The sequence below is a fragment of the Sinohyriopsis cumingii genome, chromosome 17 (genome assembly GCF_028554795.1).
Source record: "Sinohyriopsis cumingii isolate HCF-2022 chromosome 17, ASM2855479v2, whole genome shotgun sequence".
Lineage (NCBI taxonomy): Eukaryota > Metazoa > Mollusca > Bivalvia > Unionida > Unionidae > Sinohyriopsis > Sinohyriopsis cumingii.
The window spans coordinates 18,344,402-18,367,313 of record NC_142977.1 but is presented as its reverse complement, the minus strand read 5'-3'; the positions used below and the strand labels follow the sequence as shown (position 1 = coordinate 18,367,313).

At 33.7% G+C, this 22,912-nt stretch overlaps 1 protein-coding gene across 3 annotated transcripts in view; it reads left to right on the top strand.

Annotated features, from left to right (window-relative positions):
• LOC149777847 (uncharacterized) overlaps positions 1-22,164 on the top strand; it is a 31,756-nt gene extending 9,592 nt beyond the window's left edge. The window contains exons 3-16 of one of the 3 annotated variants that reach the window (XM_089938270.1): positions 877-947; positions 1,992-2,066; positions 3,162-3,281; positions 4,258-4,383; positions 5,797-5,871; positions 6,401-6,524; positions 9,319-9,414; positions 11,852-11,941; positions 12,662-12,757; positions 13,703-13,826; positions 14,467-14,640; positions 16,619-16,713; positions 17,415-17,485; positions 19,116-22,164. In XM_089938270.1, coding sequence (XP_089794396.1) covers positions 14,595-14,640; positions 16,619-16,713; positions 17,415-17,485; positions 19,116-19,620 — 717 coding nt within the window. In that variant the 5' untranslated portion in view covers positions 877-947; positions 1,992-2,066; positions 3,162-3,281; ... (6 more) ...; positions 13,703-13,826; positions 14,467-14,594 and the 3' untranslated portion in view covers positions 19,621-22,164. Of the gene's footprint in view, positions 1-876; positions 948-1,991; positions 2,067-3,161; positions 3,288-4,257; positions 4,384-5,796; positions 5,872-6,400; positions 6,525-9,318; positions 9,415-11,851; positions 11,942-12,661; positions 12,758-13,702; positions 13,827-14,466; positions 14,641-16,605; positions 16,714-17,414; positions 17,486-19,115 lie in introns of all 3 variants that reach the window. The other 2 variants (XM_089938272.1, XM_089938271.1) reach the window with 2 other exon arrangements.
• The last annotated feature ends 748 nt before the right edge of the window (positions 22,165-22,912 follow it).

Genomic DNA, 22,912 nt, shown 5'->3' with positions numbered 1-22,912 from the left:
GGGATTCCATAATCGAAATTTCAAAGACTCTTCATATAAACTCAAGGCAACTTCATCATCAATTCATGCCTGTAGCCTAAATTGTGATGTAATCTGCAGTAAGCCTAACTAGTAACGTCATCGACATTAGACCTGAATAGTAACGTTATCTACATTAAGTCTGAGTAGTAACGTCATCTACATTAAGCTTAACTAGTAACGTCATATACATTAAGCCTAAATAGTAACGTCATCTACATTAAGCCTAACTAGTAACGTCATATACATTAAGCCTGACTAGTAACGTCATCTACATTAAGCCTAACTAGTAAGTCACATACATTAAGCCTAACTAGTAACGTCATATACATTAAGCCTGACTAGTAACGTCATCTACATTAAGACTAACTAGTAAGTCACATACATTAAGCCTAATTAGTAACGCCATCTACATTAAGCCTAACTCATCAACATTAAGCCTAAGTAGTAATGTTATCTACATTAAGCCTAACTAATAACGTCATCTACATTAAGCCTAACTAGTAACGTCATTTACATTAAGCCTGACTAGTAACGTCATATACTTTAAGCCTGACAAGTAACGTCATGTACATTAAAGCCTAACTTTGCAATGCTACTGATTATATCATGTCGCTGATATGGAATACAAAATGTAATTGTGATTCAATGCGCTTGACATTGCTATGCTTCATTATATGGTGTTGCTCTTGGCGTAATTGTTTTCTGTGTCTAACAGTGTGGTCTGTTTTACTGATCTTTTAAATCAGATTGGATTATTGGATACATACATACATACATACATACATACATACATACATACATACATACGTGAGTTAGTGCGATGAAATATATTACATTTATTGTCTTATATTACAGGAATGAACATATCTGTAGTACCATATCAGCACCTGTTGTCTCCCACACTGCCAAGACACTTACAAGAGCAAGTGAGTTTCAGTTATATCGCTATATTTTTGCCAGAAAAAAAGAAATGCTGATGAAAATTAAATACAATGATGCATAAAGATAGTAAGAGTAAATGAGTGTGTGTGTGTGTGTGTGTGTGTGTGTGTGTGTGTGTGTGTGTGATCTGCATTTTTAATGCAGCTTTAATATTTTTTCCTGTCATATCCGCTACGATGTCTGCAGTGTGGTAGTTTATGGTGACATCAGGCCGACCAGTCCTAACACTAACCTGATGCTGACACTTTTTATATATAAGTCTTTGGTATGAATCGGTCTGGGATCCAACCCGCGACCTTCAGCATCTTGGCGGACTCTCTAACCACTAGGCGGCCAGAGCGGAAGTGAGAGGAAATACATAATTTATTTGACTCCCAAGTTACTGTCAGTCTAATTCGTATCCTCTTTTGGTCATTTCTGTATGGCGAGAAAAAATTGTACATGTCGGGAAATTGAAAAGCTTTTGAAAAGTCATTTAGGTTCTTTGTGCAATTGACACGATTATCCGATCTTCAACTTTTATTATAGAACTTTGTTGGTGTGACGGCAGAGCAGAATCAATATGCACTTTCACCGTTTAGAGAAACAAAATTTCGATCAATGTTGTGTCTTTCTTTTATAATTAAACTCGTGTTTGGAGATTTATCTGTTATACAAACATGTAGGTAGTCCAGAGTTTTCTTGGTTTTGAGTTTGGTGATTGTTTTGTGGATGTTAGATGTTCCTTTCTTCAAAAATTTTGTTAAGTATTTCTTTTGTTATATATTCTCTCTGTCTGTCTGTCTGTCTGTCTGTCTCTCTCTCTCTCTCTCTCTCTCTCTCTCTCTCTCTCTCTATATATATATATATATATATATATATATATATATATATATATATATATATATATATATATCTGTGTGTGTGCGTGTATGTGTGGGTGATGATGCAAACAGGAAGTGATTGTCACGAGAATAGTCTCCTTCCGGAACCATTGTAGCTAATAAATATATAACTGACCATTTTTAAAATTTCTCTTCCTCTTTCAGATGCACCATTCATGGTGCAGACTCATTTGCCACAGGAATACTGGGACTAAGTTTTCGACGAAACCTCCCAGAAAGGTTCGATATATTTCAGACTAAGTCATTTTACACATCATTACATGAATTGCGGCTATATATTTCATTCTCTTTCTTTAAATACGCAATTACATGTACATTATGTTGAATGACAAAGTATCACTATAGTTTAGACAATTGTTACTTCAAGCTGTGATGACTGTATCTAAGCCTGACAGATAGCGCCGGTATAACGTTCATACCTGCTATAATTGATTTAATAAGAGTCGATCCGTTCATGGTGTCAACTTCAATATGCCCAAATGATGATACGCCAACTGACATATTATTTATACGTGTATAATAGTGTATCGAAGCAGATACTTATACATGGGTAAGAAGTATATGAAAAATGATAATCTCTTTTTAAATTGGAATAAGTAACCGAGCTACTATTTAGTTATCCAACTGTATTTTAGATTTATCAAAAGGTAATCGAACCTTGGTGCTTTGGCTGAATTAGGACTATGTCATATGTATGATGATGTCATTCATCAGATAACAGACTATCAGGCAGGGTTCTATGAGACATTGCATGATTGCATGGTGCTTTCACTAAATAGAAGTCTCTCGGCAACTGCAGTAAAATCAAACAGACTCCGCATCAGCACACATCTACAACGTGGTAAACTGTGTAGGTATTGACATCAATGTTCATAATTTTACTTCTGTTCATATTAAATTGGGCATTAGAAAAGACAATCACCTAAAAGAGTTGAAAAACAAACCAAGAAGAGACTCCTTTGAAGATGGCATTCAAAAGATGCATCTTTAAATCTTTATTGCATTCAGAACTACCTCTTTATATATATATATATATATATATATATATATATATATATATATATATATATATATATATATATATATATATATATATATATATATATCTTCACTTTATAGCTATCTTATCATTTGTTGGAACAAATTTGATTTATACACACACACACACACACACACACACACACACACACACACACATATATATATATATATATATATATATATATATATATATATATATATATATATATATATATATATATATATGTGTGTGTGTGTGTGTGTGTGTGCGTGTGTGTGTGTGTGTACTTGCAGCTAAGGAAATCTTGAAATCAAGGTCCTTGGGATTCGACACAGGAATATGTCTGGATACATCAGCGTCAGTAGCTGAATACTGGGGAGATATCACTGACTTCCTCCGGAACCTCATCAACGGTAGAGGTATACACAATTTAGTTTCAGTACACCCTCTCGATTCATAAGATCTGAAATTATATTTTTATACACATTCACATTTCATAAATCCTTAAAATGAGCTGCGGCAGCAAAACTAAAGGTCTACGATAGCGCCATAGTTTTAATATTATGTTATTCGGATTTCTTATGAAACTGTATTCACCAATATTATTAGGTATTATTATCTTCCGAGTGCTTAAGTTAACTTTTCCTTGATATAAATAGTCCAATATCACATAAGCGAATATAACAAAACCAATAAATACACAATATTTAATTGTGCACGTGACATGCTGTCAATACCCTTATTTGAAACATTGTATCATTGCTATCGTCTTTGAAACGGAGGTCCTGTCGGCAAAAAATGTTTTCTGTTCTAAACATGTTTCATGGGAAGTTTCATTATACCTTGGGAGAACTTGATCATGTTTACTGCATCTACATATTTCGAGAACGAGAAAGATAATGCTAGTGAATTTAATAATTAATCAAAATCAATATCCGTTTTTAGAGTCAGAAATGACCGCTTTTATAATGTCCTTCTCCGCGCATACTGGAATCATATAATGCAATGAAAAGATTGCATGAGAGCAAGGCCAATAATTATAGCATAAACGTCTTTGTCAATCAAAATAATTTTTTTAAACTTTACACTCTATACAAAAATATTGCTTGAAATCACGATGCAACATGATGATTTGTAATTCGCTAGAGAACCACAAATTCAAACGCTTATAACACTAGAGTTGAACCTCCAAACGAACCGATACGTAACAAATTAATCTGGAAGATGTCAGTAAAAGGCCAGTTTATTTTGAAGAGAAAATAAAGACCTTACATGTTTTAAAAACTCAGTCTTGGTGAGAGTAATCCTGGTCGTGCTAGCTACCGATGATGATAGCTATGATGAAAAACAAAAAGGCGATGACGGTGGTGATTATTTTTGTTATTGCAGAAATAGAGATCTCGCAACCGATGGCGGGAGGATTAATGGAACATATTGCATTGGTGACGTTTGGCCATGAGACACGTGTGCTCGAACACTTTACGACAAAATACAAGGAAGTGCTTGCAAAAATACGTAAGTAGGATCAAAACAATCATTCTCATGTTTCTTATATCTGTATTGTTTTCATTCCCTGTATTTGTTTTTGAGTTTTGATATTGTTTGTGACAAGAGACAAGAAGGTAAGATAAAAACCTCTGAAGTTTCCTGTAAACGTATTTTGTAGCCTGAATGTTGTATTGGACCCTTTGTTCTTTCATGGACGTTGATGTTAAGTGCGCCAAAACAATATATGCCGATACGTTTTGCAGTCACGTTTTAATTTTAATTTTTCATTCACGTTTCGATCTCATCGGCCCAAGACGGATTCAAAACGATCGCAAGATACACTACTGTCTCCATAAATTTTAATGGCTGCCTTTAATATTTGGATCCTATATAGACACTTACTATCCATCGTACCTGAAGTATAACAGTAATATTTTGGCAATGCTTACCATTTCTTTTACCTGAAATAGAACTATCACAATGCACCGATACTTATCATATTGGATACATGAACAAGTATAACAATATCACCGTGCCAATACTTACCATCTCTGTTATGTTATACGAATTACTGCGCCGACACTTACCATCTTTTACATGAAATATATTACTGCACCGATACATACCATCTCTGGTCAATGAACATATATATATATATATATATATATATATATATATATATATATATATATATATATATATATATATGTATATATATATATATATATATATATATATATATATATATATATATATATATATATATACCGCGCCAATACTTTTGCATAAACTATTTGCAGCACTGTGCCAGTACTTACCGTATATAAGACGAGAACTATAATTTTGCGCAAACACTTACTATCTATGGTATGGAAAGTGTAACACTGCCTTGACGTTTGGCATTGATAGTGTATTTTATACTATGCTAATTTTAACAGTTACCCGCAGAAATTACCTTGAATATAGTAGTTTATTTGAGTCAGCATCTTATTATTATGCTATGGTGTTCGTAATAGACATAAATCCGTCCTGCTATGGTGTACATAATAAAGACAGGCATCCGTCATTCTGTGTTATACGTAACAAAAACGTAAATCTTTCTTACTATAGTATGCATAAGAAATCTGTCCTTTCATGGTATACGTAACAAAGACATAACTCCCTTATGATATGGTGTTTATAACGAGGACGTAAATCCGTCTGGCTTACGTGTTACGTAATAAACGGTAATTCTGTCTTGCTATGATACGCGTAATGAAGAGCGGAATCCGCCTTGCTATGATATACGTAATGACGTAGTTATTCCGTCTTGCTATGGTGTTTATCATAAAGATGGAGATCTGTCTTGCTATGATATACGTAATAGAGACTTTAATTCGTTTTGATATGGTATTCGTAATGATAGTGTCCAAAGAGGTACAAATCTGCTCTTACTTCCAGATCCGATATATTCCGAAGGCTCCACTCCTTTGTTCTGGGCAGTGTATTTGTGTCAAGCAATATTGGCAGGAAGTGGTGAGTTTTTCCCTCCCAATACCAGCTGTGGACAGGACCTAATACAAAGTAGTAACGCTTGTTTGGTAATACATCATTACATAAATGACATGCATCTATTGAACATATTTTGAGCTTTATTAATACGGAGTTATTTTATTCTTATGTAATTTGTTTCCAGACCATTTTAGAACAGACGTAATATTTATTAGCATAAAATTAATACGATATGATGCGTCTCTTCTGTCAATTTAAAAAAAAATATGTAAAATAGCATAATATCATGATGTATATATATATATATATATATATATATATATATATATATATATATATATATATATATATATATATATATATTAGTTTGAAAGCTTGAAAACATCATTTACATATTTCAATATAGCATTCGTATTTAATATATGCACATCAATCAGCGCCCACATATATGGATGAACTATTATTACTTGTTCATGTGTTTTACGTTTAAATTCTTTCATTGCTGTTTCAATTGTATATATTCATTCTTCATACAACGACCTGTCTGTTGCAGCGTTGGCACCGGAACTGAGAGATTTTGATTTGCCCCGAGGTTGGTGCTTATCACAGACGGACGACCAGCAAACAAATTTATGACCGGAGGACTATACGAATCTGTGAAATATGACGAAGACAAGGTTATAATTTAGATATCTGCAGTCAGTTTTGGTTGACGATTTCTAGACCACCCTCTAAAAATTAATATGAAAGTATCTTGAGCTGCAGTTTTAATAACAAAAGGAAATAATTGTTATGAACTAATGGTTAGGTTCCATTAGCTTTGAGCATTATAAACTATTAGCTATAAAATAAGGAGTATTGCGCTACCTCTTGCTAAGATACCAACGTTGTAGGTTTCTACTCATTTTACTTCTTCAGGATCAGTCTAATTATTTCGAAAAGCTAATGACGTTGATTCAAAATGTTTGTTCGAAATAAAATCCCTCTTTCATCACAATGACCTTTTTTTCTGCAATTTTGTGTCCGCGTAGGACTTAATATTGGGCTGTTTTATGTAAACTCAAACAACAATGATACGCATAAATGTTTCTAGTTTATTTTAATTTATAATTATTTTAAATTCTATTCATATATAAGACTTCCGTTGAAGTGAAAATATAATCTTTTATATAAATCCGTATAATCATTTATCTAGCTTTCAAAACGTGCATGCAAAGGTAAATCTATATAATTGGAAAACATTAAGACATTTACTTATGTTGTTTACAAATTGTTTTCATTTCCCTGAATCATAATCAGTTTTAATTTGGAAACGCTTGTCAGGAAAGTATCGCCACAAGAAATAATTTGTGGAATGAGGCCAATGATGAAGTAGATTGTTATCAAGGACCTTACATGGTCATTATAGTTTATGAATGATGTCAATCAGTACTTTCGTACGTCAGCCAAAAGATGGTGCGTATCATCTTATGACAATGTCCTTCCGTCAGTCAGCCCGGATTTCCTCCCTGCTATTTTCCACCAAGTGCTTCAAGTTTTACACCATTTACAAAATTTTCATGGATAGCATGACTTTAGTTTTAGAAATGAACGTGTAGGTTTTAGGGTTGAAAGGTCAAAGGACATGATGAATGTTTGTATAATAAAGAATGATGATGGTACGTACATAGAAGGGATGGTTCAAAACCTAATAGTCAAAGGAAATGACAAAATCACTGACATCCGTTAGTCAGAGAAATGTCTACAATCAATCAATCCCTACCAAGGGATATAACAGGGATTATTAAGCCCGGGGTGGACGTATACTGTCCCGTTCATGGTACTCTTGCTTAGAAACATGATGGTCAGTTCCACAACTTGTGGGGCAAACCATAAGGGTATTCCACGTCTGGCATTTTGGAATACGTTTTTGCCTGGTAAGATAGACGATCTGGGTCTGTATTCTATGAACATTTTGAGTACGAGACCAACTTTTATAGTTACAAATTATTTAGCATTCTGTTAGTACCAATAGCGTAATGAATATATAACTTTCAGTACATGCTTAATAACAATTATAGCGCCAGCAGGTAATATTTAAATGACATATATGTAGTCTGAAAGTGCTATTGTTTTCTCCTCCTGACTAAATATATCCATTACTTTAGCCAATCTTCATTTTCTTCTTCTTCTCTCCCTTTTTCTCTCTCTTCTCTCTCTCTGCTGGATAATGTCTCTTCAATCATGCATTTCACATTGTGAAGTTTTCTTTATTGCGAAATGAACAATCTATCACGAGTATTCTTCAGTCTTTTTCCCAACATAAACCTTGTGTATAATGATAGAGATACAATAATTTTAATATGCAATACGTTTTATACTCTTCTGATAATCCCATGTAATTCTTCCGCAGTTTTTTCTAAACGGTGGAGGCTAGAGAGGTGGGCAACATGTATGCAGTATGGAATCCTCCCTATATTTAAGAGTGGTCAAATGTTAGCTTATAGTAATAAATGAAATCACCTCTGTTCACAGTAGAATGTGGACATAAGCATGTCAACAAACTGACTTATCTAACAACAGCATGTTTATGCGTTATAGTAGCTCTAAGGTTCTAACATTTCTCACTATGTGATGCATTTCCGACTCTAAACAAGCTTTGTCTATGTCTGCTGCAGAATACTGTTCCAAATATAAAAAAATGCAAATATCCGGTCACGAACACATTACTGCAAGTCTGGAATATCTGCACATCTAATTATACCTTCCTACGAATATCCAACAACTGCAATGCACATTAGTGAAACTCACACGCTTCCGCTGTTAAGTATTGATCTAACTGAACTCGAATCGAACTATGTGACGTCATACTGAACTTGCATATACGTTCTATTTTGAAAAGTTATGTAGAGTTAATAGTCTGTTTTTTAGGAATGACGGATGCTTGTTGATTTATAATTGGTAAAAAGAAGATTTAATAAATGTTGCTGGTTATAGTACAGCACAAATATTCCACTAAATCCAGGGACCCATTTCACGCGCAACAAATGAAAGATGCAATTTCTGTTTCATGCGCAACAAATTGAGTTTGCAATTTCTGAGTAAGAATGAACGAAATTATATCTTGTTCTTTCTCTCCTATTTTTATTACAATATGTGATAAACAGAATATAAAGCGGACAATGGCTTAATATTGAATTTATGAAACTCGTTGAATAATGTCCAGTTCTTGTTAGTCAAGGCTCGCAAAATCTAGATGTTATTTAATACGTTTCATACATTCAGTAGTAAATCATTACCTGCTCTAGATCCTCTAATTCTTTACTTATTTCATATTGTTGATGACGGCCTGGACACACACACACACACACACACACACACACTCATATATATATATATATATATATATATATATATATATATATATATATATATATATATATATATATATATATATAGTTTTGTATATAATTTCTTATTTTCTTCTTTTAGGTAAAAACAGATGTTGCCACAATACTGATTTTAATTAGCGCGAGCATCCCATTGTTCCGAGCTTATCCGGTCGCTGTTGGCAAAAACTGTGATATGGTAAGATGCATAATATTTAATAAATAATCACTGTTATAATTTGAAGAGTCACTATAACCTTAGTAATTGGTCTTTGTTGCAATTGCTTGAGTACTTGACTCTTGCTAAATGAATTCTATTCAATCTTGTTTATTACTCGAAGTTTCCTTGTAATTATACAGTACAAGTCAGCTAGTCTTATTATATAGGTATCTCTCTTCCAGAAAAAAATCATATTTGTATTGTTATTTTACAGGTGTCCGTCTTCCAGAAAGAACTCGTATTTGTATTGTAATTATGCAGGTATTCCTCTTCAAGAAAGAAATCGTATTTTTGTCTTGTTTGAAAGGCCAGATTACTTTAAAACTAGTCATAATTGCTCTATTCACTAACTAATATAGAATGTCCACGAGACGAAATGTCTTGACCTATGGACATCGCGTAACTTTTGTTTTGTTATGAATAAACATCATGCTAAAAAGCTAAATTTACTCTAATGCACTGCTTCAAATCTTGCTGACATTTGTTGCTTCGTACGGCGATTCAAATTTGCCATATGACTTTTCTATTTTCTGATAACAGACAATCTCAATGAATACAACTTCTAAAGTTGAGATATATTAATAAATCCACCCCTCATTCTGATTTTGAAATATTATCGGCTTGATACTATTAGCAGCAGTATTAAAATTGTAAAGAACTCTTTCTGGAAAAATATTCAATACTGTTTCTATGAAGAATTGCAATTGCTAAATGTAGATATCAGATCAGGATACAGCGGATCAAAACATGTAAAAAAGAACAGTGTATTCGGAATTAAATTGCCTAAAATTAAATGCTCTGTCTATAAATTACAGGATGTACGATGTTATATATATATATATATATATATATATATATATATATATATATATATATATATATATATATATATATATATATATATGAAGAGAGAGAGAGGATGGAGAGAGACAAAGAGGATGGAGAGCCATATTGTAATAAAGATCACGGAATAGAAACTACCTATGTAACAGTAAGTTAAGAAATATATGAAGCATGCAATTTTTAATTCAGACCAATAATGAAATATGGGCGTCTCTCTACTTTGTTTTGTAAGGTTCAAATACCACGTCGCTGACTAGCTTTGTTTTATATGACGTGTTAAGGCGTGATGACTGTTACGTCATCACACGTGACCGACTAAGTTCGTGATTCAGATTCCTTTGTCGCGCTTTACTGAGTATTACAAAATTATTAGAAGTTTGTTTTAGGGGTTTCAAGAGTTGAGAATCTGAAATCAACATGGGTAGGGCAGTGTTTTGAGCTTTTCAAAAACTGTCATCTAATCAACAATCATGAGATATACAATCTTGCTTTGGACTCATGAACTCAGACAAACATGTATTTTACACGAAATGTTTAGAAGATCGTGCATGAGGGTTCATTCTGTTTTTTATTTTTGTGTTTTGGTCAGGACAAGGTTGACATATTCAACTCATTTTATATGTCAAAATTCCGTTTGATTGTCGTCATCATGTTAACTCATTCTTGATTTACTTTTGATGACACTGCAAAAGGGTGTAGAAATATTACTTTAAGTACAATGAAATGTGTCAGCTGTTTAGCGTTCGTCTTACCTTTCGCCAATGAATAATGCGTCTCTATGACAAGTGTTACATATTAAAAATATGATACGGTAAAATTAAATTTAGACGCCTGAATAATCATGTGGCAATATACAGTTATTGACTTTTTATGAGGTTATTTCATGAATTTATTGACCTCGTGTAGACGACATTCACCGACGATGCACGATGAGAAGATTATTATTGTTTGCGTTCGAGACATATTTTATTACATGACTTTTAAGTTTTACGTGATCTGATTGGTGACACTAAAACTTTGTATCATATATATATCTATATATCTATCTATCTATACATACATACATATATATATATATATATATATATATATATATATATATATATATATATATATATATATATATATATATATATATATATATATATATATATTACGTAATGAAAAGTAAACCCATCTTGTGATTTACCCTGTTTTTCTTTGGTAATCGTTAAATGTCATGAAATAATTTACCTTTGATATTGGTTGATGCAAATAATTCATCAGGCCTAGAAGGAACGATATTTACCAAGGCTTCATCTCTTCAAAAGTCTATTTTGATTGCTGCCGTTAAACTAATAGACAGTAAACGTTGGGAAAAATATATTTACAGTTTCCACATTAATGGAAGTTTTTAAGCTGCTGTTTACGGCCCAACATAGGGTGGAATATTGTTTGAATGTAGTACGCGGATAAGATTTTAACAAAAGACTAGGTGGTAATTGAATCTGAGTGCAGAAAACCTTGAAGCCATGAAAGAAAAGCGATGTAAGGCATCTAATTATTTGAACATTTTTATTTAATTTCGATGCAGGATTTTTTAACAGCGATTGCAAATTCTTGTGGCGGAAAAGTAATGACTCTGTCAGACTGATCACCAGTGGCGCAATATGGGAAGAAAATGGTATGTAGCCCATTTGGAATATTTACACAATTAAAATGAAAACAGCATTTAAAACATCTTTCATCATGACATAAACATAAAATAAAACACAAAGTAAGTTGCGTTAAATATACTCCTGTTGCTCAAAGTCCTTTACAAATTACAGTTCAGGAAACAGATAAAAAACAACAGATTGAGTCCATAATTTTGTCCTGTGATACTCTGTTGTCTTTTCCGTAGCCTGTCATCTATGAAAACAAGAGCTGTGTATATTTCATCTATTTGCACACATCCAATTATAATACTGGAAATAATTACATAATTACATATAATCCAATATAGAGATGCAATATATATATATATATATATATATATATATATATATATATATATATATATATATATATATATATATATATATGTGTGTGTGTGTGTGTGTGTGTGTAACCTCAAGCTAAGTTGCATTATATAATGTTTCCAAAGCTTATTTTGAATGCCTTATAACAAATGTGCAGTGATGCTAGTTTTCTCTGATCTGCTATAATCCACCCTGATCAATACTGACCCGTTGTGCTAGAGTATTATGACACGGGTCAAAGATGCTACCTCTGGTAAGGATGCGTGAGATTTGGATAGGCAAGCTAAACTGGTACAGCATTTAATTAAAAGCTAAAGCTATGCTTGAAACAGAAAGGCGTGTAATAGTGACTTATCACATTTTTTTCCTGCTTCTTATTTTAGGAACTGGCTTCAAAATACTTAGGTCTTGCCAGTGTGTCACAAGATTTATTGGCTAAAGTGCTGAGGGAGTCGAGCGGTTTACCGCAAGAAGATATAGTAAGTGGAATACATGTATTGTAAAAATTGTAATTTCTATTGAAATTTAATAAGAAAATGCTTTATAATATTAAAATGATTTACTGTCATGTTAGCAGTTGAAAAAAGGAAATTGAAACAAGAAGACAAAAGCAAAACAAACCAAACCAAACCAAACCCACCCACCCCCAACATAACGCAAAGCAAAACAAAGCAAAAATACTAAAACAACCCAACCATTATCGACCACAAATGGTCGTTGATCTTCTTCCGTCTTAATATATCCATAGTCTTCATTTTTGCATAATTTGATATTATATATATATATATATATATATATATATATATATATATATATATATATATATATATATATATATATATAAATGGAAACTAATGATCTGGAGACATGTCGAGGACAAAATCAGACCCTTAGGGATGCTAATTTTTTTTCTTATATCGACTGTTCGTTTGCAGACAGAAAGAGCGTATTAGGTAATCATTGAGAATAATGTCAGTAAATGCAAAACGAATTCAAATGCTGAAGTATTAACGGACGCTGATCTGCGAGTTGGTAGCACTATTTTGTTAAATGGCTCTAATTAGTTTAATAATTACTACATATGTATTCATATCTTATTCATACTCTTTCAAACCATTCATGCTGTGTTGTTCGGCTGTATTCACTCTGTCATGTTGTTAGTAATGAGCTAACAAAGAGTCTTCGCTTACAATTCTCGATGCTAATAACAGGTGACGTGAGCCAGGCGATAATTACATGCTCAGTCGTTAAACAAAGTCTGCTAATTACATTTACAGCCAAGGAGCATATACCATGCTAGCATTTCCACTCATGCATATGAATTAATGATCATGCCAGGCAAAACTAGACTTTAACAAATTATAGAAGCTCCTATAGTAAAATCATAAAATATACTATGTGCATGTATGTATGTGTGTATGTAGGTGGTGGAATGTTCCTACCAGCTTCCTCCAGTGTAGTCCGGTGTTCGAAGAGGTCCTGATTGGAGCCGACATGATGATGACAACAACGGTCCTGGAACGACAATTTCTTATTGCAAGGGTAAAGGTACGAAAGCCTGTAAAGTGCCAAAAGACATATTTTTAGATATATTAAGCTAAAATGTAATTTTTATAGATTCGATTTGCTGTACATACCATACATGGGCATAAAGTTTCAATTGTTCCATTTAACCGGATATTATTACAATTGTATCATATAAAATGCAGGATAGATTATTACAATTTAGTTTGATCTGTTTGGATTAAAATCGTTATAGAGCATCATTTAGGACTTTATTAACGGCCATGTTGGCCTATGAAATGTAAATATGGAATTACAGAATCGCTTGCTTTCCTTTGTGACTGCATCTGGTAACTGCAGATTGCGTTTAACTGTTTAACACCAATATAATGATGATCTCTGAATGTGAACTATTTGACGTCAAAAGTAATGCCGGCTTTTAGGAGCAAACATACCAATTTATGAATTGACAGTTTCATGAAATCAAATTTATTTAGGATATATAGATAAAGGTCTACATCTAAATGACTGTATTATAAAGTAAATAATGGTCTTAGAACTGAAAATATGGAAAGTCACGTACATTTCTTTCCTGTGATGTATATTAGCTATAGCAAACTTCATGCTCAGTGGAACATTTTATTATTGTAAACATTAAGAGCGTATTTCGTTCTTTTAATATCAGTTTTTGCCGGCTGGGTAATTGTGGAATGGGACAAAGAAAAGAACTACAGCCGATTGAGGTTCCGCTACCGTTATGGTGCAGAAAATGCATATGATGTCAAAGTACAGGCACGCGAAGGACCGAGAGTAATGGAATATTCATTCATCATGAAAATCGGTTATGAGGTAGTAAGAGGTAAATCTGAAACATTTATCTAAAACCTTAACATTTAAATCATTACGATATTCAACCAGCCATGCTTTGCTGTTTGGATTAATTATGTTTTCAACCATTGGTGGGTTGGAGACGTATAGTACACCGACTAGATTTACCCTTCTTCAGGTCTTAAAAGATGATTAATCGAGGTACGAGCCGCAGCTGCTTAGAGGTTTACGTGGCGTAGTCGCAACCTAAAGAGTGTGAATTTGAAACCTACCATCAGACCAACCATTGGCGATTACCAAGTTATGCCCTTGGGAAGCGGATATTACTCTAATTACCTCGGCAATTAATAACCTACTTATGTTGATGTGCCTTAACAAAACGAAACCAAACAAAACCGAAGAGACGAGTTACGTGCAAATGCTAGCTTCTTAGAATTTGACAATGAACAGCACCCTGCAAAACTGTAAACTGTAGGACAGAACCAAAAACAGCATAAACTACATTTAAATAAATATTCGCACTATTTTCAAAACTGAAGTTTTAGAAATGTTTTATTATCTTAAAAATTTACAGTTTTACTGTAGGGCGAACTGAACGTTTACATGCGGAGGGAAGGATGGACGTCAAGGATATAATGTCATCCTGTAAAGTATAAAATCAATTCAATCACACGAATAAAACGACAAGCAAGGAATATATAATATTACCCAAATGGTACTCCAAGTACAGGCATAGTCCGCGTTCCAAGACTTCATCTGTGAGCATCATTTTCCAAAAGGATTAATTGTTTCTAGGTACCATCAAGTGATGGGAAAATACTGGCAGCAGACATTGTGTTAGCAGCGGACCTTAACATTTCCAAGGCTAATATTGAATCTACAATAATTATATATATATATATATATATATATATATATATATATATATATATATATATATATATATATATATATATATATATATATATATCCGGTGAGTTGATGAGAGTCAGTAGAAGAAAATAAAATAAATCCGTTTAGAAGAAACCAAATGGTTTCATTTTGCAGAAATTGGAATCTACCTATAACTGTTTAAAAATAATGACTTACCAGTTATAAGTTAGTCTACAAGCATGACAAAATATTACAAGTTCCTTTGACTTTGAAAAACGAATCGAGAGTTTCTGTAAGTTTATAGTTGGAACTTTTCGAAGTTCAAGTTCAATAGCTACTAAAAGCAACACAAAGAAGATTCGCTTGAAACTTGTTATTATTCGGTTTCTAACGAGAATCAGAAAATATCTTCTTTCCTTTAAAAGTGTTTTATAGGTTCAAGTCTGCGCATTTTCAAAAGCACCCTTCAAATTGTATTCCGGCTTGAAGAATTGGATAGGAAAACTAGTATGGATTTTTATGTATAAGTATTCAAATGTTTATCAGGTAAGCATATGAGTAATATCGTTACCATCAATCGGTATCAAATTTCCTCTTTTTCCATCAGGGACGAATTACAACACATTGTGAACAAATAATATTTTAGTACATACATTGCGTTCCCAGCATTTTTGGAAGGGGTGTATGATCGTGGCCAGCATTGGATCTTTCATCATTATGCATGGGTATATTACTTTTCTTGTCATTTCTAAAGGCTGCACCCAAGCCAGATAATTTTGTTCATAGTCGTAAATCCATACGGTTGCAAATTGATTTGCTTGCCTCCGTAGCACTCAAAAGGTTGCAGGGTCAAATCCTGAGCAGACCAGGTCCGATTGGTACCCTAAATGTTTTTCGGAAAGTTAGTTTACTCTGATTGCCTAGGCATTAATATAACCTTTAATTTATTGATTTGTTGTTTAAATGAAAAAAACTTATCAGGCTTCCTTTGTCTCTCTGTGCATCTTTGTCTGTCTGTCTGTCTGTCTGTCTGTCTGTCTCTCTCTCTCTCTCTCTCTCTCTCTCTCTCTATATATATATATATATATATATATATATATATATATCTTAATTTATATGGAAGATCTGTTTGCAAGGGAGTTACCGGAAGTCCAGTGATGATGATGGAATTGAGGAGGGAACAAAAGGCATGGTGTATAATACAAACATGGACGGTAAAAATGTTGCCAAGGTACCATTGTGTTTCTGATATTCATCTTCTAAACGTATACGCGTGATAATGAAAATACTTCACTCAAGGAACATGTGTTGCTACTGAAATAATTAAAGTGTACAATAGGGTCCAAACCGTGGGTTTCTATGTTCAGTGGCATCACATACAGATGAAATTATTACTCTCCTTCGTTGAATTAGTTAATCTGAGAATTCTATTAAATTGCAGTTAATTTCTGTTACACACGTTTAATGTAGTCTGTATTTGATCACATGATTGATGGTTGCCAATCTATGCGTATGGCAATATGTTTATCTCTTTGGTTGGTTAGGATGTATCGTTTTGCGTTGTTCCTAATGCTAACAGCCTGATAAAATATATTGAGTACAGTAAAGAAACCATAGACTCATACTAATTTCAAAGTAGGTCCAATGGTGTGTAGAAATCTGCACTGAAAAATCATTTATGAAGGAAGACATAGATCACTTTCCGACATATGTATTCTGACTTGTAAATGTAAATTGAATTCATGCAAATAAGCTAACTAATAAAAAAATCCCTATAAGAACGTCTGATATTGGAAAAAATATCCAAATAGTTAATACAAACGCATTTAACAAAGTATATGCAAAGTTTTATACGTGTTGGTGTACTTATAATCTGTCCATGTTAAAGGTCCTTATTATAGTCTAATACATGTATCTTTATAATCTATGCAGATTCGCTGGCAAAATGGGAGAAAAGGGATATACAGAGGCGAAGCTCTGAACTCTGACGAGATTCAATTAAGGTTTGTTTTTATCTCAAATCGTAATTTTGTCTTCTCACAATATATGGCAAACGTGTAATACGTGTCTTTTATTGAGTTTAAGAATTCATGTATAGATATTGTTATGGTTTTCGCTAAAACATATTTAGTTTATAAGATACATCGTGAAGAATAATACATATGTGAAGCTTCTGAAACATTGAATACAAATCGTCGACCCCCTCCCTCTTTGGTCATACGTGGAAGAGTAGAATATAATGTACACTGCATCTTCTTACCCTGTTATTGTCTGATTCAGCTTGAATCTCAAAGAGCCTAATTGATACAACTGATATACTTATTTCCTCGGCTTGAATATCAAAGGGCCTAATTGATACAACTGATATACTTAATTCTGCAGCTTAAATATCAAGGGGCCTAATTGATACAACTGATATACGTATTTCCTCGGCTTGAATATCAAAGGGCCTACTTCATACATCTGATATACTTATTTCTTAGGCTTGAATATCAACGGGCCTAATTGACACAACTGTTATACTTATTTCTTCTGCTTGAATATGAACGGGCCTAATTGATACAACTAATAGTTTAGTTCAAATCACCAGTACAAAATTAATGCCTAAATCGAGGTATCAGAGATACACTTACTGCCTCATTTTGTAATGACTATATAACATAGTGCAGATATTTTCGATACTATATGGATAATTTATCAGTGTATATGAAATTATTAATTAATCGATTCCCAATGTATTGTTCTCGAGTATCCATTAACAAGTGTGTTCGATTCTTTTAGTGTTTAGTTTGTTGGTGTTCTGTTTAAATTATTCATTTATATGTTGGTGTGGTTGCCATTACGGCCTGGGTGTAGTTATGACTCGGGCCATTTATGGATGGCTTCTTGCAACGACACCTCAAACAAGATGCTACCACTATGCTCTACAGCAAAAATATAAAACCACCTAACTGTACATATTTTTCTTTTACAATTGGTCTTATACTGAGTATCACTACGTTAGTCTACCGCATTGTTAGGATCATTGCCTTAGTTTTCTCTAACGTTTACAGAGGGCATTTTTCACATTTAGCGTCAAAACAAGAGGTTTGCTGATAATAATGTGATACTACATTATAGGCCATGTTTTAATTTGTTTTGTTCAGTTGGAAGTAATTAAAATGCGGAAGAGAAATTACACTGTTCATAAGATAGCAAGTTCACAAGGTTACTTCCACAAATGTTTGGAAAAACGGACATGTGAAGCTACAGCATATAACTCTGGAGCACCAGTCATAGAGTAACTCATGCAATAACTTTCTTATCATGTTGCTCCTATTTATATACACAATGACAATCACACATACACACGGATAAGACACACACTCATTTAGATAAAGCATGAGCAAATCCCAAATAAGACAATATACATGAACTGACTCCCCCCCCCACCAAATCTACAAAACAAAAGAACAAACATATCCCCCCAACAAATCAACAAAACAAAAGAATGAACATACTAATCATTATTCATTATTCAGAAAGGTGAGCAATATCTTGGCAAGGAAAAGGCAGACATACAATTCAAATATGTGGGTGTCATATGTTACATAATATGTTATATTTGTTGTGGCGTTTATCAATTCTTTTCAGTCCTCGCAGCCGGCCATATTACGAGATGATGCTGTTCAGTCCATTGCAGTTTTCACCCAATCTACCTCCGTCTACAAGCAAACCGAGTTTGGGCGATTCCAGACGACACCCATCGAGACAAGAAGCCTTGCCGGCATCTACAGGCCAGTTATCAACAAGAGAACTGCAAAATCCCAGCGTTTTGGATAATGAGGGTAGTGACAGTGATCTTACAGGGGAGAGAGAAGCGTTGACAATAGAGAATGTAACACATTTTGGACTGTCGTTCGTAGACGATATGAATAGCAGGAATCAAATCCTGACAAAAAGAGAAGAAAGAAGGAAGAAACAGAACATTGGTGCAGCTAGAAATAGTTCTTATTTAAAGAGGAGCTCTGGGCAAATGGAGATGATGAAGTCAGATACCCAGACAGCTCCACATGCAGATGGATCTTATGATGGTACAAAACTACGTAGGATAAGTAGTAAGAAATCTGATGTTCAATCTACTAGTGTTGATTTCTGAAATCTGAAACATCTTTACACTGTTAGTCTACTTTAGAATAATGACTTTGAGGCGGTCGCAGTCCCGCCGTGTTAAAACTAGTACTTCAGTCCCACGCAATTCATCCCATGAAGCAGCTAGCACGAACAGAAGGACTACAGCATCAGAGCCCTATTCACAAACACATATCTTGCAAGAGGTCAGTCCAATTTGTGTATTGGCCAATGTGTTTTTAAAATCAAAAGGTCCCGAGTGTTGACCATTACTAGGTTCCAGATGGGCAAAGTCATTCGGATAATATGCCAGTCTTGATTGGTCCAGACAGAAATGTAAACAGAACGAACGATTCCTTGGTAAATAGGAATATTGATGTGAAGGTTAAAAATATTTTATAGGATTGGAAAGGTGAACTTGTTTCTTTGAAAACAACAATACAGCTTGAAATGGTTGTTTTTAAGGAAATGCGAATGCTGTTGAGATGAAATGCATTTTCATTGGAATGAGCTCGATGATTGAATTAGGCGTGTAGAGAACAATTTGCTCAATTACCTCACAATGTTAGAAAGAACCAATCTGTTAAAATATTATCGTCAACAACTTACAATATCTCTTATCTCAGTTTGTCAAAAATGCTTGCTTCACATTGAAATATGTGTTAAAGATTCCATATTACATTTCAAACTTTAACGTTTAAGCATTAGTACATAAAAAACCCCACAGCTGTTTGGTTTTGAAAGTTACTCTAGCTGTAAGAACAGAACATACTTAGATGATGATTTAATTTGGGGAACACGCGGGTGTAATTGATAAACTATATTATATTCAACAGCTCTCACAGATAGGACACAAATGATTTAACTTGGGGCACGCGCGGATGTAATTTATAAACTATATTATATTCAACAGATCTCACAGATAGGAACATTACTAAAATTAAAAAGTAGTTTGATGATAGGAAAAAAGCACATCTTACACCTTTGGCAGAGTTAGTCTTTTTTTAAAAAGTTTGATACTGACTAAATTAACCCCATATACTACTTTTATCGTGGAACTACCTCCCTTTGCTGTAGGATTATTTCGAACCACACACACACACACACACACACACACACACAGAGTGGGATGTAACTGACAACAATTCTAAGAACGGAGGATTAAATGTGTTGGATTTTTTGTTACTTGTTGATTAAATGGAGATCATCTGGCTGAACATCGGCTTCGAAAAGTGGTATAAATGTTATTCAGGCAGTGTCCTGGGTGGACGAGTCGCTGCAATGTTCTTGACTTTACAGACCACCCACACATCTAGCCTTTGTCATCCCAGCCTGGAGTCTCAGGTCTTAACAAATGTGATAATGTGAGCAAGCTTGTCAGTTGCTTCCCGTGGGTTGTGGTTGCTTAAGGGGTTAGGCGGGTTCTTCATTCACTTGTTCAGTATCTACCTGTTGTATTCCAAACAAATTAATTACTCGAGTAAAATAGTATTATTACTAAAACAAATTCCTTAAATCATAAATTGAATATGCTAATCAATAGCAAGTTTCAGATGCTTTCATTCACATACTATATAATATGTATCAACATAAATAACATAGGCTACATAAATATTTACGCAAAAATTGCAGAAAATATGGGAAATGTCATCTGGTTGAATAAAAAAGCAAAGAAATCTCAGGATAAATTAAAACTGACAGGCAAGGTATTTTTGGTTCTTAGAATAACCGAATGCCCTATGTCGAGGTGGGTTATTACTAAAATGTTAGGTATTCTCTGCTAATACAGCATGAATCTAAATTGGAAAACGGGAAGAACAAAGCTTTTTGGCGAATTTAAAGAAAATGGTTTGACACCTGCTCTGGAAATTTAAGTATAGCCAGTCTGTTTTGGACAAACTATTAGTAGTAATAAATAGCAAATGTATACATTCATTTAGTAGTTCAGAAGAAAAGGCGCTTTTTGCTATAGCTAATAATCGAAATGCAGATGATATTATGAATGTGATTTTACTGAGTAATAAAAACATATACACTTGAAAAAAATGTAATCGCATTTACCGTTTTTGTTTTTAAACTTAGTATTATTCTGCGGAAAAGTATATTGCTTTCACGCACTTTGTGTGGAATGCCTTTATGAGAAGGTTGATGCTATATAGATGGATTATATAGGGAATATCTCGTGGAATCGTTACAAACGCTATACTAATCTATGGCAATGCATAAAACAATCTATAATTTTATATTAATTGATATCCTAAGCGTGTGTTCTCTAGATTTTTTTTTCTTTTTATTTTTCGTTATCTCTCGTGCAACATAAACTGTACCTTCTAGACAGGACCATACATTTCGACATTGTTCGGTCCGTGTTATCCCCCACTTTGTGTGAAAAATGTATTGCCTCGCTCTCTTTATTTGTACAATGCTTATGTAAGCATGTATGCATGTAGGATGGATGTATACATGTATGTAGTGATACCACTGAATCTTTGTGATGTTAAACTTAAGAAAAAGGAATGAGAGAATGCGTTTTAAGAAACATAAAATGTATCCAGATGAGTTAATGACTGTTTATCGCCTTAATAATAAAGGAGTGAAATATGAAAGAAAAATGTGTTTTCTCCGTTGCTATTGAGTACCAAAAACGAGAACAAAAACTGAAGCTGATATTGCCAGCCGTCGCCACCACCGTCACCACCTGCCCCTCCCGCATCATACCGTTAGGAAAGGTGGCTGCTGCCTGCGGTCCCAAAAAGGTGACCAATCACATAATATAATAATTTTTGATTCTCGAGAATCAGCATGTACTATAGATATTCTAGGTTTAGACGACAGCACTCAAAGAATCTGCCCGAGAGACAAACCCATGTAGAGGCGTTGAGGATGGTGTAAAAGGGTGCAATCTTGCCCCGAATAGTTATTTATATCATACGCCCATCGATGACAAATCAGGGATCTCAGTTGTGGATCTATGTATTATAAGATAATTACCTAAGTTATGGATCTATGTATTATAAGACAATTACCAAAGTTGTCGATCTATGTATTATAAAATAATTACCTAATTGCGTACTTCGAATATCCACGTTCAGACAAACTTGAGAAATGCACTAAAATGGGCGGGGTGTCTTCAAACACAATCCTACAGAGGGCTGACCCCTGGCACTTTGCCTTTTTACTTTTCTATCTTTAGTCTACAAAAGTTCGCTAAAAAAAATTAAGTCCTAGATATTTGAAGGTTGTTTCTTTTTCTCCAACAACCCATATAAAATTATCAAACAGCAAGCGCATACATGGCGTCTCTCTATATGGTTATAGAT